The following is a 16,626-nucleotide window of genomic DNA, read 5'->3' on the forward strand; positions in this document are numbered from 1 at the left end:
GAAGCAGGTGCACCCTCTGGTGTCTGTCTGGCCCTTCGAAGCCTGAAGCCATTTCCTCACCTGTGAACACCTGCAGTAGCTCTAATTTACCGACCACCTACTCTGTGCCCATGTTCTAAGCCCATCAGGGGTGCTGTTCCCTTCTACTCATACCACTTTGCTAGGTGGAGGCTGCTGTTACTTCCCGTCTCCCTCATCTGCAGCTGAAGACATGGAGGGACCACAAGTCAACTCCTTTGCCCAGGGCCGCGAGCCAGTGAGGGCCGGACATGGGACATGGGCCCTAGGAACCTGGCTCCAGAGCCTAGGTCGACTGTAGCCCGGGTGTTCCCGGACTCACCAATGGCTTCAGGCTGGTGACGTGGCCACAATGAGCTGATGTGCAGCAGGAAGAGCCCGGGAGCAGCCAGAGACCAAGGGCACAGTCTCCAAGGCCCTGGTTCGCTTTTCAAGCCCAGCTGCTGGTTTACAGAAGCAGCTGCCCCCTCTCCCCACAGGCCCACACCCGCCTTCCCCTCCCCCAGGCCCCTTTCCTTGGCTCCTTTTGTACCGATTGTCTACAGCACATAATTAGCCTACTGGAGCCTGTCCTGGCCCCTCATGGTCTGTTCTGCACAATTAGCACATGAGCTGCCATCCCAGGCTCCTACTGTCTGCACTGCATAATTGAACAGTTTACTATATCGCTACATCACGCTCTTCTGGATGACCATGCCTTGTTTGCTCATTGTTTCATGGGCCTTGACTTTGACTCTACACTGGATGACCCTTTTCTTATAAGCAAGGACTGTATCTTTTAATTTATTCTGGCTTCCCCATGGCCAAGGCTTTATCCTATTTACTAAGATGGTGTATGATAAATTGGGCTTACTGGGATTCCAGGGCTAACAAATGCGGTTGGGGCAACCTGAATCATAAAACCCAGCAGGAAACTCCCCATGCACCAGTCTCCTCTGTGTCTCCCCCAGCTGCCTGCCTGTCCTGGGGCGGGTGGGAAGCTGGGGTGGTACCCACCCCTCTCATTGGGGACTGGGGGGTGTGGGGTACTTAAGCCGATGAGTGTTCAGAGGCTTGGTGGCCCCCTCTATCAATGTGCTGCCTGTGCCCACCTTTGGAGGACAGACCCCACCCCTGAGTGGAATTCCAGGCATTTAACCCACTCCCAGCCCAAAGTCTGGAGACTTTTGCTAACATGTAAATGAAAGAGCGATTGTCCCATAAAGCTTTTTTTAAAATTCATTTAAAAAATTAAAGGTGCCTGGGTGGCTCAGTCAGTTAAGCATCCGACTTGATTCTGGCTCAGGTCATGACCTCAGAGTTGTGAGAGGGAGCCCCGTGCCGACATGGAGCCTGCTTAAGATTCTCTCTCTCTTCCTCTGTGCCTCCCCTGCCTTCACATGCACCTGCTCTCTCTCCCTCCCTCTCTAAAAAAAAAACCTCATTTAAAAAATTTAATCTGCTCAATAGTGAGGCAAATCAGGCCACCCAACTGTAACGGATTAGCTGAATCAGAAATCAGCTAACAGGAATCTATAAGCCTTTTAAAAATAAATACATATACACATACATACATATATTTGCGTCGGTGTGGTAAATAATGCTCCCACATTACTGTATTTTTGAACATTTCTATGCTTCTATTCAGACTACCAGATGGATTAGTTTTCACCTCTGAAAGGTCTAGGAGTGTTGTTTCTTGACCTGAATACTGTTACAAGTAAGGACCAGCAAAGCTAGGACTCATGGCAGGTATCACTGATGGATCACACGTGCTCTTCCCCTGGGCCCCAAAGAGGCCTTGGGATCTTTGCACAGCTCTGAGGCTGCCATCAACAAATGACCCGAATGGCCCCCTGATGTAAGAAGTGGCTGGCAGAGGGAGGGCCAGGCCACTGGGGCCATTTGAGTGTGCCAGGAACCCTGACCAGCCATCTGCTGAGACCCTTTGCTGTGGGCCCAGCTCTTTCGAGGCTGCTGTTAGCTAGGTGGGTTCTGATGAGTACTTTTCTGGGGAAGAAAGTCCCCAGGAAACAATCCCCTCACTGCCCATCAGGAAGAAAATGCTCTAGAAGTGAATTCATTCGTGAAGGTTCCCTGAGACCATCCTTACCGCTCCAGCTACCAGCCCGCTCTGGCTGTAACTCTTAGAGGCTGCCACAATGGAGGCGATCAGGAGGAGGAGGGTACCGATCAAATAGTGCAGAAGTTCCTGGGGACAAAAACAAAGCAAAGCAGTGGGTCGGGAGGTCTACTCCTGGCTCTCAGGGACAACTGGGCACAGAAGAGAGGAACAGAGGGGAGGGAGTAATATCACCTCTTCTCCTCATGGCATCCTGACAGGAGCAGTTAGCTCACAGGGAGCAGTCACGGAAGGCTGGCCACGATGAGGCCCCGCAAGACAGAAAAGGAGCTGGGCAGGCAGCCAGAGAGATGACAGAGAGAAAGGACACTTGTCGTGTGAGGAGAGATATCCACTAAGGTCTGCTCCACTCCTGAGAGCACTCTGTAGACAGTACCCTGACCTCCAGCCAAAGCTACTGAAAGCAAACAGCTTCTCACAACTCCCAGGCTATGGAGTTTAAAGGAAAATGCCAGCTCTGAAAAGCAAAGCCCCTTCAAGAGGTGTGTACCTCTCCCTGCTTCAGAGAAAGGTCTGGGCTAACGACATGCTGGCTTTGCTGGCTGCCTGGAGTGCCGCCCGCGCTGGGAACAGTTTTAGGTGTGGACTTAAGAAGCTGGTCCCCTCAGACTTAGAGTCAGAGCTAGGAGTGAGGTCAGGGGCCTTCTGTGAAGTGCTTGTGGGGCTGGGGAGAGCTGACTTTCTGGCCCCTAATAAGCCTCCTCGCTTTGTCCTCATTTCATCTTCTCTCTTCTCTGTTCTCCAGAAATCTGCCCTCAGGCCACACTGCTGAGGAGTGTGTTAGCTGGGCAGATTCCGCCTCTGCTTCCATCCATCTGCACCCCATTCACCCCCCGGGCTCAAAACGGCATCCCCACAGGCCATGGATGAGGCTGAACCTTGGTCATTCAGCAGCAGGGTAAGGCTTCCACCTTCTTCCTTCTTCCTCCCCATTAAAGACCAGATCAGAGGAGAACTGGGGCTTAGGGCCACAAGAGGACTCCCTCTGGATCTGGAGCATATTCATTTTTAGTTGTCTTCCATGAGGATCCAGAAATTAGTTCTTCGCAAAGTTCTGCCCAGGGCAGGCACGTATTAAATTTTGGAAAAGTGGGGCGCCTGGGTGGCTCAGTGGGTTAAGCCACTGCCTTCGGCTCAGGTCATGATCTCAGGGTCCTGGGATCGAGGCCCGCATCGGGCTCTCTGCTCAGCGGGGAGCCTGCTTCCCTCTATCTCTCTCTCTCTCTGCCTGCCTCTCCATCTGCTTGTGATTTCTCTCTGTCAAATAAATAAATAAAATCTTTAAAAAAAAAAAATTTGGAAAAGCATTCCACTTTTAAGCTGCAGCTCATCTGAAAGCTGTGCAAAATCAAAGACCCCTATTTCTCCTTTAGTGACTAGAAAGGACTTTCAGAAGGTAGACCACAGAGATTTTGACTGAAGAGCAGATTAGTAACTGAAGTTCCCTACCTCCAAGATTCTCAAACGAAGAAAGGAATACGACACGGGGTAGAGAAAACTGACTTGAGAGACTGCTAAATCGAAAATGCCTCCACAGTATCCCATCAAAAATGTGGGGCTGAGCTTACCTTCCAACACATACTCCCCCATTCCTGCCCCCAGCCCTTTTCTCTCCTGCGGGAATCTCTCCTCCAGCTGCTTCATTATCACCAGTCCTCATCATCATTCTTTTGTTCTCAAAAGAAGCAGAAAGGTGCCATAACTTTGAAAGGGGCCTCATAACTTTGGAGCACAAAAGAAGTGTCTCTCAAAATAACACAGTAGGTAATAATATTGAATGTGAACAATTCAGCAATCCAATCAAGAAGTGGAGGTTGTCAGATTGGTTCTTTAAGAAGGTAACAGGGGTGCCTGGGTGACTCAGTTAAGTGTCTCAGCTTGGGTCTCGATATCACAGTCATGAGTTCGGGCCCCACGATGGGCTTCACACTGGGTGTTGCTGTTGTTGTTGTTGTTTTTTAAAAACCAACTACATGCTGTCTGTTGGAGAAACACTTTATACTCAAAGATACAAATAGACTGAAAGCAGAAAGAAGGAAAAGGAAGGTCATTCAAACAGCAACCAAAAGAAAGCTGGAGTCGTTCTACTAGTATCAGGCAAAAATTTTAAAACAAAAATGTTACCAGAGATAAAGAGGGATATTCTACAAGGACAAAAACGGCAATCTATCAGGAAAACCGAACAATCACAAACAGGTATTCACCTAGTAACAAAGCAACAAGATACATGAAGCAAAAACTCAGCAAAATGAAGGGAGGAACAGGTAATTCAAAAATAACAGCTGGAGACTTCAGTACCCCTCTTTCAATGATGTGTGGAACAATGAGGGAGAAGACCTAGAAGGAAACAGAAGACTCAATGCTGTAAGACAACTAGACCTAACAGACATCGATAAAACACTCTACCCAACAACAGAACATACATTCTTCTCAAATGCATGTTAAGATATTCTCCAGGAGACACTATATGCTAAACCATAAACCTCAACAAATGAGAAGGATTAAAATAATATGAAGTATGTTATTCAACTACAACAAAATGAAATTAGAAAGCAAGAGCAGAAAGAATTTTGGGAAGCCCACGAATACGTAGAAATGAACACATTCCTAACTACTGGGTCAATCAAATGCAGAATCACAAGGGAAATTAGAAAGTACCTGGAGATGAATGAAGAGGAAGACATAATATACTAAAAATTATGGGATGCAACTAAAGCAGTGCTCAGAAAGAAATGTATAGCTGTGCATACCTACATTTAAAAGGAAGAAAGTTTTCAAATTAAAAACCTAATCTTCACCTTAAGACACTGGAAAAACAAGAGCAAACTAAACCTAAAAGCAAGAAGGGGAAAAAAAGGACTGAAGCAGAAATTATGATATAGGGAACAGAAGAACAATAGGGAAAACTAGTGACACCAACACTGGTTCTTTGACATGATCTTTGTTGATCTACAAAACAGCCAAACCTTTAGCTAGACTGATCAAGGAAAAAAAGAGAGAGAATAGATGACCATATTCAAATGACCAGAATCACAAATGAAAGAGGGGACATCACTATGGATCTTACAGAGAGGTAAAAAGGATTTTTTTTTTTAAAGATTTTATTTATTTATTTGACAGAGAGAAATCAAAAGTAGATGGAGAGGCAGGCAGAGAGAGAGAGGGAAGCAGGCTCCCCGCTGAGCAGAGAGCCTGATGCGGAACTCGATCCCAGGACCCTGAGATCATGACCTGAGCCGAAGGCAGTGGCTTAACCCACTGAGCCACCCAGGCGCCCCGGTAAAAAGGATTTTAAAGGAATACCATGAACATTATATACCAGTCAATTAGAAAACTTAGATGAAATAGGCATATTCCTGTAAAGACAGACTACTGAAAATGACTCAGGCAGAAAGAAACAATCTGAACAGATCTATAACAAGTCAAGTTTGAGTTAATAATAATAATAAATTACCCACAGGAAAAACCCAGGCTCAGATGCCTTCACTGCAAAATTCTACCAAGCATTTAAAGAAGAATTAATACCAATTCTTCATAAACTCTTCTAAAAAATATAAGAGATGGTAACACATCCAAAATTACTCTATGAGACCAGTATTATCCTGATAACAAAACCAGACAAAGACATCACAAGAAAACCACAGACCAGTATCTCTTATGAATACAAATATAAAAATCCTCAACAATACACTAGCAAACCAAATCCTATAGCTACATATAAACTGAATTATATAATCATGACCAAAAAGAATTTATCCTAGGAATGCAAATGTGTGATCCACATATGAAAATCAACGTAACATACCATATTAATAGAATATTAAGGGGAAAACCCCCAAATGATTATTTCAATGAGGAAAAAGCATCTGATAAAATCTAACACCTTTTCATTATAAAAACATTTTCATGATAAAAACAGGGGTGCCTGGGTGGCTCAGTAGTTAAGCGTCTGCCTTCGGCTCAGGTCATGATCCCAGGGTCCTGGGATAGAGCCCCACATCGGGCTCACTACTCAGCGGGAAGCCTGCTTCTTCTCCCTCTCCTACTCCCCCTGCTTGTATTCCCTCTCTCTTCGTCTCTTTCTCTGTCAAATAAATAAATAAATAAAATACTAAATAAATAAATAAACAAACACATTCAACAAAGTAGGACTGGAAGTTAACTTCTTCACTCTGATAAAGGACACCTACAAAAATCCATAACACCACATTTAACGATGTTATGATGGAATGCTTTCCTCCTAAGATCAAGAACAAGAAACGATGGTGTGGTCTTGCCACTTTGGTATTCATCTGATTTCTTGCAGTAAGACAAGAAAATAAAATAAAAGGTATCCAGATTGGAAGGGAATATGAAACTATCTCTATTCATAAATGGCATAATCTTATATAAAATCCTAAGGAATCCATTAACAATCTGTTAGATCTAAAATGAGTTCAGCAAGGCTAACGATATAAGATCAATATACAAAAATCTCTTGTATTTCTACCCACTTGCAATGAACAATCCCAGAATGAAATGAAGAAAATAATTACATTTGAAATATCATCAAAAAGAATAAGATACCTAGGAACAAATTTAAGCTCCCCTCCCCCAAAAAGCACAAAATTTATACTCTGAAAACTACAAAACGTTGTTGAAAGAAATCAAATATCTAAATAAATGGGGAAAAATTCCATGGTCCTAGGTCACAAGACTTAATATTGTTAAGATGGCAATATCAAATCAATCTATAGATTCAATGATTTGTATTAGAATCACACTGACTTCTTTGCAGAAACTAAAAAGCTGGAGCACCTGGTTGGCTCAGTAGGTTAAGTCTCTGCCTTCGGCTCAGGTCATGATCTCAGGGTCCTGGGATGCAGCCCTATATCCCCTCTCTCTGCTCAGCAGGAAGCCTGCTTCTCCCTCTCTCGCTCCCCCTGCTTATGTTCCCTTTCTCCCTGTCTCTCTGTCAAATAAATAAAATCTTAAAAAAAAAAAAGAAAGAAACTAAAAAGCTGATTCTAAAATTCATATGGAATTTCAAAAATCCAAAACAATCCTAAAAACATGGAAGATTCACAATTCCTAATTTCAAAACTGGCCACAAACCTACAGCAATCGAGACAGTGGGGTAAGATCAAAGCGAGAGTCCAGATGTAAATCCATGTGTTTACGATCAACTAATTTTCAGCAAGGATGCCAAGACAATTGAATGGGGAAAGAACAGTCTTCCCAACAGATGGCGCTGGGACAACTGGATAATTTTTACCTCCAAAAGAATGAAGTTGAATCCTTTTCTCACACTAGACGTGAAAATTAATTCAAAACAGACAGAATATCTAAATGTAACAAACTATGAGAAGAAAACATAGAGGCACACCTTCATGATCTTGGATTTGGCAATGGTTTTTTAGATTTTATACCCACTTTTTTATATACCAAAAAAAGAAAAGCGGTTACATTAGATCTCATCGAGATTAAAAACTTGTGCTTTAACGGACACTATCAAGAAAATGAAAAACAACCAACAGAATGGGAGAAAATGTCTCCCAATCATTTATCTGATAAGGGACTAAAATATACAAAGGACTCTGAGAATTAAGAAATAAAATGACAACCAAATCCAAAACCAGCCAAAGGATCTGTATAGACTTGTCTCTGAAGAAAATTCACAAATGGCCAAGAAGCTCTTCAAAAGATGACTGACATCAACAGTCATTAGAGAAATACAAATCAAAACCATGAGCTACCACTCCACATTCGCTAGCATGACTAAAATCAGAAGGTCAGAAAATAATGAGTGTTGAGAAGGCTGTGGAGCCACTTAGAACCCTCATACACTGCCGATGGAAATGTCAACTGGTTAGCCACTGTGGAAAAGAGTCCAGCCGCTCTTCAAAGATGAGACATAGTTAGCATGGGGTCCCACAGTTCTACTCTCAGGTATCCTCCCAAGCAAAATGAAAACATGTCCACACCAAAGACTTGTAAACATGAATGTTCACATCAGTGTTAGTCATAACAGCCAAAAGGTAGAAATGACCCAAATGTCCATCCATGATGAATGAATAAACAAGACATGGTCTGTCCTTCCAATGGACTATGACTTGGCTATGAAACAAACGAAGTACTGGCCTACACTATGACAGAGATAAGCCATGCTTATCTTACACTGCTAAGTGTAAGAAGCCAGTCACAGAAGAGCACACATGTGATTCCACTTACAGGAAATACCTAGAAGAAGAAGATCCACAAGACAGAAAGTAGATCAGTGGTTGCTTTCAGGCTGGAGAAGCTGAGAGGTGGGAGTGTTGGCTAAAGGCGATGGGGTTTCTTTCTGAGGCGAGGAAAATGTTCTAAAATTGACTGTGGTGATGCTTGCACAACTCTGGGAGTATGCTAAAATCCGCTGAATTATACACTTTAAATGGGCAATCAGATGGCATGCGAACTACATGTCTATCAGGCTATTTTAAATAAATAATAGAGTGGGAAGAAAAACATCCTGGAAACTTCTGAAATCTTTCCTCGGACTCTACTGTCCCATTTAAATGAAAAATCTTGTCATAACAGTATGACCACTCATGGCCTTTATCAGCTTCCTCCTCCCACCTCATGCACACAGATGTCCCCTTTTCTGTCCCTTGAGAAAGCGCATGCACAGCCTTCTTGTCCCTGGAAGAAACCAGCGGGACATGGGCAGCGATGCCTGCCAGACGCTGCCTGCCAGACGGTGAGCAGTTCAGGGCTGCTGCAGGAAGAGATGATGCTGGCGGCTGTGGGGGAAGGGCGGATGGGACAGACTCTGTCAGCTCTCAGGGCCCCAGCTCCTAACCTGACCTCTGGGAGCCCAGAATGGGGCCAGGCCACCCCCTTACCGACAGGGGCCAGCTGATGCACGTGAGCAAGCGGTAGAGGCGGAACAGGTGCACCAGATAAAAGACGAGGATCATTATCAAGTTGCAGATGGTGACCACTTGGAAGTAGCTGTAGGCACTGTAGCTGTACCACACAGAGCTCCTCACGCAGATGAAGGCGATCAGCAGCGTGACCTGGGACAGAGATACAGACACGTCAGACACAGGCCCGCCCACGACGGACGCCCACGGAACCAGCAACAGCAGCCCGCCGAGGAACTGCTGCACTTCTGGTGATTTCCTGACAAACTAGCCGTGAGGCCGGAGAGGGCCAAGTTCCCAGAGCGCGTGCTTTTAAGGCTGAAGTGCATTATGTTTGCATCAGACAGAGGGCAGGAACGCAGGAAAATAACCAAGCAGAATCATTCCATTTATTTCCCTATTAGGTGGACCTGTAGGAAGTTGCCAATATTGGACGGTTTCTGACCCACAAAGGTGGCGATTCCTATGTCACAAGTTATCAGCTAGCGGAGGGTAAGCTACCATTTACTGATGCCCGATGTACATGATCTCCTGGAGGCCTCACAGAAATCTGCCAGGGAGAGGATATCACCCCCATGTTCATATTTGGGAAACTGAGGTACACCAGTTCAGTAATTAGTCCAAGACTACCCAGCTCATCAGCGGTGGAGGTGGGATTCAAAACCCAAGTCTGTCTGACTCCAGGGACCCGTTCCTCCGTGTCAGCTAGTTTTGCCTTCCAAGAATATAAGCCCTCCTCACACGCAAGCCGAGGAAGGAGGACATGTTATGAAACACAAAGGAATCCTGGTTATTCAAGGCTTGCCTGCTCATCACTGGGCATGTGGTGAGAGCTCACCCAGTATATTGTTGCAAATGAATGACTGGGCAGAATTAATAAATTAATGAATTAAGAGGTCTGGTAGATTATTAGCAACAAATGAATGCCATGGGAGAGCAGAATGGAAGAGGAGAGAGAAGATTCTAAGTTTTTGTGAGGGCCGCTCAAAAAGAGTAAAATCCCATTCACCCCATGTAGGGAACAAACCACTAACACACACAGGGTTAAATGTATAAAAAACCTTGGGACCAATTTTAAAAGTACACTTAATTTTGGATAAAGCTGATTTTTTACTGCTGCTTTCCTACAGAACAGTGAGCAAAGATGTGCGACAGAGAGACTTTGTGTCCTATGGGACACTCGGCAGTGCCTCATTTGGTTGTCACCACTATGGGAGGTTTCTGTGGGCATTTAGTGGGTAGATGCCAGGGATGCTACTGCACACCCCCAAATGCATAGGACAGTCCCCACAACAAAGAACCATCTGGTCTCAAATGTGGCCCAGCAGAAACCTGCTGTAGAAGATGTGAATGTCGGGGCGCCCAGGAGGCTCAGTGGGCTAAGCATCTGCCTTCAGCTCAGGTCATGATCCCAGAGTCCTGGGATCAAACCCCACATCGAGCTTCCTGCTCAGTGGGAGTCTGCTTCTCCCTCTGACCTTCACCCTACTCATGCTCTCTCTCTCTCTCACTCTCCCTCTCTCAATAAGATAAAATCTTTAAAAAAAGAAAATGTGAGTCTATCACAAGCATTGAATCATACAATGGAGCTAATACCGGTTGAAAGGGTTAGTGTGAAACATACTCTGTTTTCTGAAGACCCTTAATCCATTCTGGTAAACTCCTCAGAACAGGCACAAGGGCGAGAAGAGAGTCTCGTGGAAGATGAAGGCGGGTGCGAGGAGTGCTCTGCTTGCCGGAGGGACTCTGACACAAAGGGACCCTCGACATTTGCCTAGTCCCCGTTGCTAATGAGCAACGTGAGTATTTTCATTTTTTCGGTTCCTCTCAAGCCAGCCAGGCTTGCTAATATAATATAATGATTCATGCCCTGAGGTTGTTTTAAAGCTCCAAGGGGAGGTTTGCTTCACCCAGCACTGGGCGTGATCACCAGGGCTGCTCATCAGTCCCCATGTCTATGGGTCTCCCCACCTCCTGCTGACACCCCTCTCAGAAAGGGGGGCCTTCAGGGCCCACCTTAAAATGCAGAGAACTCAGGATTATGCAAGGCCATTCCTAGGGGGAGAAGCAAATTTGTGTCTAATTTAATGCAAAGACTAATCTGTACAACTCTTCATCTGTGACAGTCACCTCTTTCTCATGGTGACACAGAGATGTGGGAGTTTCCCAGTGAATAGGGGGGTCTGTGCAGGTCTTCCCCTCTGAGTTCCCAGGGCTGAGGACCTTGTAGCAGCAAGGATGTTACTGCTCTACCACAAAACCATCTCAGATCCGCCTGGAAAACATTCTCCTGAAGGAAGACATCCAGAATTCAGTTCGATTGGCCTAAAGCCACCTACCACTTGCTCTTCTTCAAAGAATCCCAATTTTGGAAAATCTCATTTAGACCACAGATGGCATACACTAATGCATGCAACTAAATCTTTCTTTTTGTCCAATAATTCACCCATTCCTACTTTAAATGGCCAGCATCTTGGCCAGCGCACCTTAAAAAAAAAAAAAAAAAAATTTTTTTTTTTTTAACTGACATCTCAACTTTTCGGAACTCTTCTAGGCCAGCAAGTAACCTCTGCAAATGCTGGAGACCCCTGAGTCATCTAGATCAATACTCTGGGGGCAGCCAGAAAGGTGCAGAAGAATGAGCAAGCCAAACCATCGTGGAGAAAAGGCCCTGGGGTATGGCTTCCCCCTACCACGCCCCCCTCGCTGTAACCAGGGCCCCCTCAGACCTCTTGTTTTCAGTTAGAAAAGCAAATAAAAAACACAGTGGAATGGAAGGCACTTGTGGTTCTGTTCAGAGTAACTTAAATGTGATCCATCCAACGGACTAACTTGTTTCCCTAGGGGCCCTCTAGCTCCCCTCATAAAGGTTTGTTCTTTTATATCAAACTGCCATGAAAGTTGCAAATAAAATCTCTAGCACACATGTCCGGGGGTTTAAAAGGAATGCTATGAGTCCCCTTCACCCAGAGTCAGGGTCTCACACCCCTGCTGTGGTACTGTTCAGAATCGCTGGAATCATCTCACATTGAAACCACCCCCTTTACCCCCAAACTGTGTTGTTTCTGACTTCATTCTATCGGAGTTCTTACTAGCGGGAAGAGATGATTTTTTTGGAAGCAGCAGTGGGCTTAAATTGCACAGATGAGGCAGGGTGACATCACCAGAGGAATGTTCCTCCGCCAGAATTCTGCAACTAAAACATCCTGGTCTCCCCAGCCAGGCGCCAGGCAGCTTGTTTGGGTTCTCAGCCTGGGTGGGGGTCCCTCAAGAAAGAAACCACCTGCAGCCTGCAGTCTGTGCCCTCAAACACTCCCTCAAGCAGGTTTGATCTTCCCATGCACCTGCCAAGTCTGGTCCACTGAGCATTCCGGCATCTGACTGAAGATGGCACCAGACACCTTATATTTCAAGAACCCCGGGATGGATGCAGGCAGGTCACCCAACCCCACCTTCTCATGGGGGTTTTTGCCCTGACCTTGGAATAATGTTTCAGTGAGGGAGACAGGCAGGAGAAAGAAAAGTAGCTGATGAAAGCCAGCATCAAAAGGTCTCAGACCCAACTGTATGAGGCTTTTCTGGAAAAGCCTAGGAGATGAAAGCCAGTCTTGTTCAAAAAGTCAGAGATGGGGTGAGTCAGTGATTGCAAAGTGCATTTGTAGATGCAGGCGGGCTCATAAATGACTTCGCTTGGCCGTGGGCAGGCAGGAAGAAGAATTTGATATGCTTCTAACTTCTGAATTCTGCCCTGCGGTGGGCAGAAATTTCCCCCCACCTTACCGTTAAAGCCCCCGCTGGCCATCACCGCCAAACAGCCCTTGGGGAACCTCATTAACACCCACGTGCAAGAGAACCCTCCCCAGCTTACTTCCTCTGGATCCCCGTCTCTCTCACCGATATCAGGCTCTAGGTGCAGGCTCCTTCCCACCCGCCCCCCATACCCCAGCATACAGTTCTGTTCTGTATCCATGAATAAAAAATGCCATCAAAAGCACAAGGGAGGGGGAATAATCCAAAGAACATGATGTCAGGGGTCCTCAGATGGAGGTCTCAAGCAGGCCTCTAATTAGTGTACTGGGTTCTGACTGACTATGCAGCAAAGGACCTGCAGCTTATTAAAAACCAAATACGCTTGTCCAGGCTGGGACTATTTCCGGAAGGACACATAAGAAACTGGCCGCCTCAAGGGACAACTGATTATTTAGCGGTTTTTCAAATTTGCTATTTTCTTTTCTTGATTATTAAAAAAAAAATACACTAAGCTGTTAAAAAAAAAAGCGCATCCTTTTTTTAAGGACACAACTTGGAGATCTTTAATGGTACAGATTTACCCTTTGCTTTCAGTTGGCTGAGGCTTTATTTGACCCAGTGTTTCTCAACCTCAGTACTACTGGCATGTGGGGTTGGGTAGTTCTTTTTGGTGGCGGCTATCCGGGAGGATGGTTAGCAGGATCCCGGTCTCCACCCACGAGGCAGAGCCCTTCCCTAGGTGCAAGAACCACAAATGTCTTCAGATGTTGGCAAAGGTTGTCGAAGGCAAAGAACCGCTACCTTAAACAACCTTTTGCTAAGGGGTATTTGTCTAATCCCCCGTTTTTTACTAATATACACAACCCTGCAAAAGAATATCCTTGGACATGCCTCTTTATGTATGTATGAACATTTCTGAAAGGCTCTCCGAAGTGAAACTGACGTAGAAAACAGGCAGAAGAAAAGTTATTACATTTCCTTACTATCTAGAGCCCACTGACAAGTCCTTAAAACAGGCAGAGTGACATTCCTCCAGGGATTCATCTGCTTCCACCTTAATACTTTGCTAAGAGCAAAAGGAAATCCTAGCCTGACCGCTCCCCACCCCCAACCAGGACCCTGTGGGTCTACTTATATAAAAATTCCTTTGGAAACTTCCTTTATCTCTAAACCCTCCAAGATATGTGCTGGCAATCATCCCCAAGCATATGGCCCACCGAGATACATATCTGAAGGGTCTCATGACTAAGGTTTTATTAGATGGTAATAAATGACCTTTTCCCAACAACAGCTAGCCCGTCAAGGTCCTGGAAACCTTGCTTCCAAAATTCCTTAGAGACTTACGCTACCCCTGACCCCCTCCCAAGTTACAAGTATATAATGGACCACTCCTCACAACCGGGAGGCAGCAGCTCTTCCTGCCCACAGGTCCTGTCCCCATGCTTAATAAACCACCATTTTGCACCAAAGATGTCTCAAGAATTCTTTCTTGGTCATCAGCTCCGGACCTCACCCCACCGAACCTCACTTAAATTCTAAGACTTCATCAAAATGACTAACTGAAAGCATATTCTCATTGAAGATTTTGATGTTTGCTGCCAAAATGCAATCCAGAAAAAGAGGAGCTTCCCCACACAGGTTACTATCAGCATTTACAAAAAAAGGAAATGGTATCTTGTTATTTAATCTTCATCTTCCTGATTACTAGTGGGTTGAATACCTTTTTGTAAGTTTATTGGTAATTGCCTGTTCGTATTTTCAGCCTATTTTTCTCTTGTTTATATTTTTATTATGGATTTGAAAATATTCTAATTAATCTATTAATCAGATTAATCTCCTATTAAAGAGATTGCAAATATAGTCTTTCCATCGCCTTTATTTTTAGTCTTTTTGTTTTACTGAAATTAAAGTTTTTTATGCAGTCAAATCCATGTGTCATTTTTTATAGCTTCTGGGTTTTGTGTCTGACATTTCACCTGCAGACACACTGGGCCCCCAGGGTGCCTCACGGGCTGCCCCTCAGGGTCCCAGTATTTGCTCTGATGGAACCCTTGTGATTGATACTGTATCTCCTTGTTTGTTGGTTAAATGTGTATTTTCTTGTTGGTTACCTTGTTCACTATCCTTCTCCCAACTCCTCTAAGGACTCTGCTCCCAGCAGAGTGCCCTGAACATGATAGGTATTGAATTCAGCATCAGGTGAATGAATGATTTCTGGGGTCATCCTGTCATCCTCCACAACACTCTATTGCACTAAAACCCAAAAACCAAAAAACACACAAAAGCATGTCTCCCTCCCTTAATGGCCTCAAGTGCTTTGAGAAGAGAATTGTGCTTTTTCATTAAACTTCACTTGGGAACCTAGCACAATGCCTGGCATGCAGAAAAAATGAATGACTTTTGGAGGCACTCTCAAACACCTTTCCAAGTTGGCTGAATGGGCTCATTAACTACCCCGGGGGCTCTGGCATTCAGGCTCTCCCAGAGAATGGGGTGTAAAGGTTTCCAGACACCTCGTTCCTGATGGAGCCAGAACATTCTCTACTTGTTATTCAGGCCAGGCCATGCTCCCCTTGTCCCTAATCGATTTTCCACCACAGAGCCTGGATGGCAATCTAGGCAAGCATCATGTCACCCATGTCACCCCTGCCCTTCGCTGGCAAAGGTCATCAGATCACACTTAGCCTACTGAGATAGAACACTCAATGTGTCACAAACTATCCTCGTATGAGAAAGGTTCAGAGAAGCACAACTGACATTTATTAGGGAGCAACCTTGATGGTTTGGTGCTTATACTGAAGCAAACTGAAACCATTTTTTGTTTGGTTTCCAAGTCAGTTTCTCTACGTCGTTTTTCTTTCAGTATCTGACCCTATTTTCTGGTCTCTGCTGTGGCTGACTGAATTTCAAGAACAAGAGCAACGTCCTCTGCCTCTTGCTCCTGCTGTTACTAGGGGAGGCCCTGCGGCTTTGTCTAGGAATGAAAGTGGAAGGACAGGGCCAGGGGTGGTCACCTCCCTGAGAAATGGGTCATCAGGGAGGACCAGGGGCAGCTGAGACAATGTGGAGACGCCACAGGGGATGGAATGATTCAACCAGGAAGAGAAGAGCCTAATGGCATGGCTCCCCAGAGGCAATACCTAATGCTGACCACGCATGGTGCACTGAGCTCGAAGTGCTTTACAACTACTCACCCATTTTATAATGCGGGTTCCCAGAAAGGAGGCTGAGCTACAGAGACAGGAAGCAGCTTTGCACCAATCCCCCAGCTAGTGAGTACACGCCGGCTTGGACCTGTGCCTGCCCGCTGCAGCGCATGCTCCCCAGCACCTGCAGCATCCCGTTGCCATGGCAGCCATGGCCAGAGCCCTGGGAGCTGCATCTCATCACTGGCTAGTGAATGTGTCTCAGCAAAGTGAACGGGACAGAGAGGAATGGCTGGGGTGGGGTGTTTTTTGTTTGTTTGTTTTGACTTACACTCCTTTCTGTTGATACAATTCAAAAATGATTTCCTACCTCCTTTGTGCTAGGCACTATTGACAGAATCATTGTCAAGGTAACAGACAGTCCCTGCTCTCCTGGAGCTTACAATCTAAAGGAAGAGACAGATAAACACCCACATTTACGCCATCACAAATTCATTATAAACTTTTCAGAAGGAAAAGTACAGGGTTTTCCAAAGATCACAAGAAATTTTGAAGAACTTGGGGCACCTGAGTGGCTCAGTGGGTTAAGCCTCTGCCTTCAGCTCAGGTCCTGATCTCAGGGTCCTGGGATCCAGCCCCATGGCAGGCTTCCTGCTGAGCACAGAGTCAGTTTCTCCTTCTCCCTCTGTCCTGATTATGCGCGCTC

General features: G+C 45.4%; 2 protein-coding genes across 2 annotated transcripts in view; one reads left to right on the forward strand and one right to left on the reverse strand.

Annotated features, from left to right (window-relative positions):
- Positions 1 to 11,787, forward strand: part of CMTM6 (CKLF like MARVEL transmembrane domain containing 6) — a 50,838-nt gene extending 39,051 nt beyond the window's left edge. Inside the window, exons 4-5 of the mRNA XM_059390780.1 lie at positions 10,693 to 10,823; positions 11,579 to 11,787. Of these exons, the coding sequence (XP_059246763.1) occupies positions 10,693 to 10,815 (123 nt within the window). The 3' untranslated portion in view covers positions 10,816 to 10,823; positions 11,579 to 11,787. The remainder of the gene's footprint in view (positions 1 to 10,692; positions 10,824 to 11,578) is intronic.
- CMTM7 (CKLF like MARVEL transmembrane domain containing 7) overlaps positions 1 to 16,626 on the reverse strand; it is a 57,123-nt gene that overhangs the window by 4,487 nt on the left and 36,010 nt on the right. The window contains exons 2-3 of the mRNA XM_059390782.1: positions 9,004 to 9,177; positions 2,111 to 2,209 (exon numbers count right to left, since the gene is read on the reverse strand). Coding sequence (XP_059246765.1) covers positions 2,111 to 2,209; positions 9,004 to 9,177 — 273 coding nt within the window. The remainder of the gene's footprint in view (positions 1 to 2,110; positions 2,210 to 9,003; positions 9,178 to 16,626) is intronic.

The sequence above is a fragment of the Mustela nigripes genome, chromosome 2 (assembly GCF_022355385.1).
Source record: "Mustela nigripes isolate SB6536 chromosome 2, MUSNIG.SB6536, whole genome shotgun sequence".
Taxonomy (NCBI): Eukaryota; Metazoa; Chordata; class Mammalia; order Carnivora; family Mustelidae; genus Mustela; species Mustela nigripes.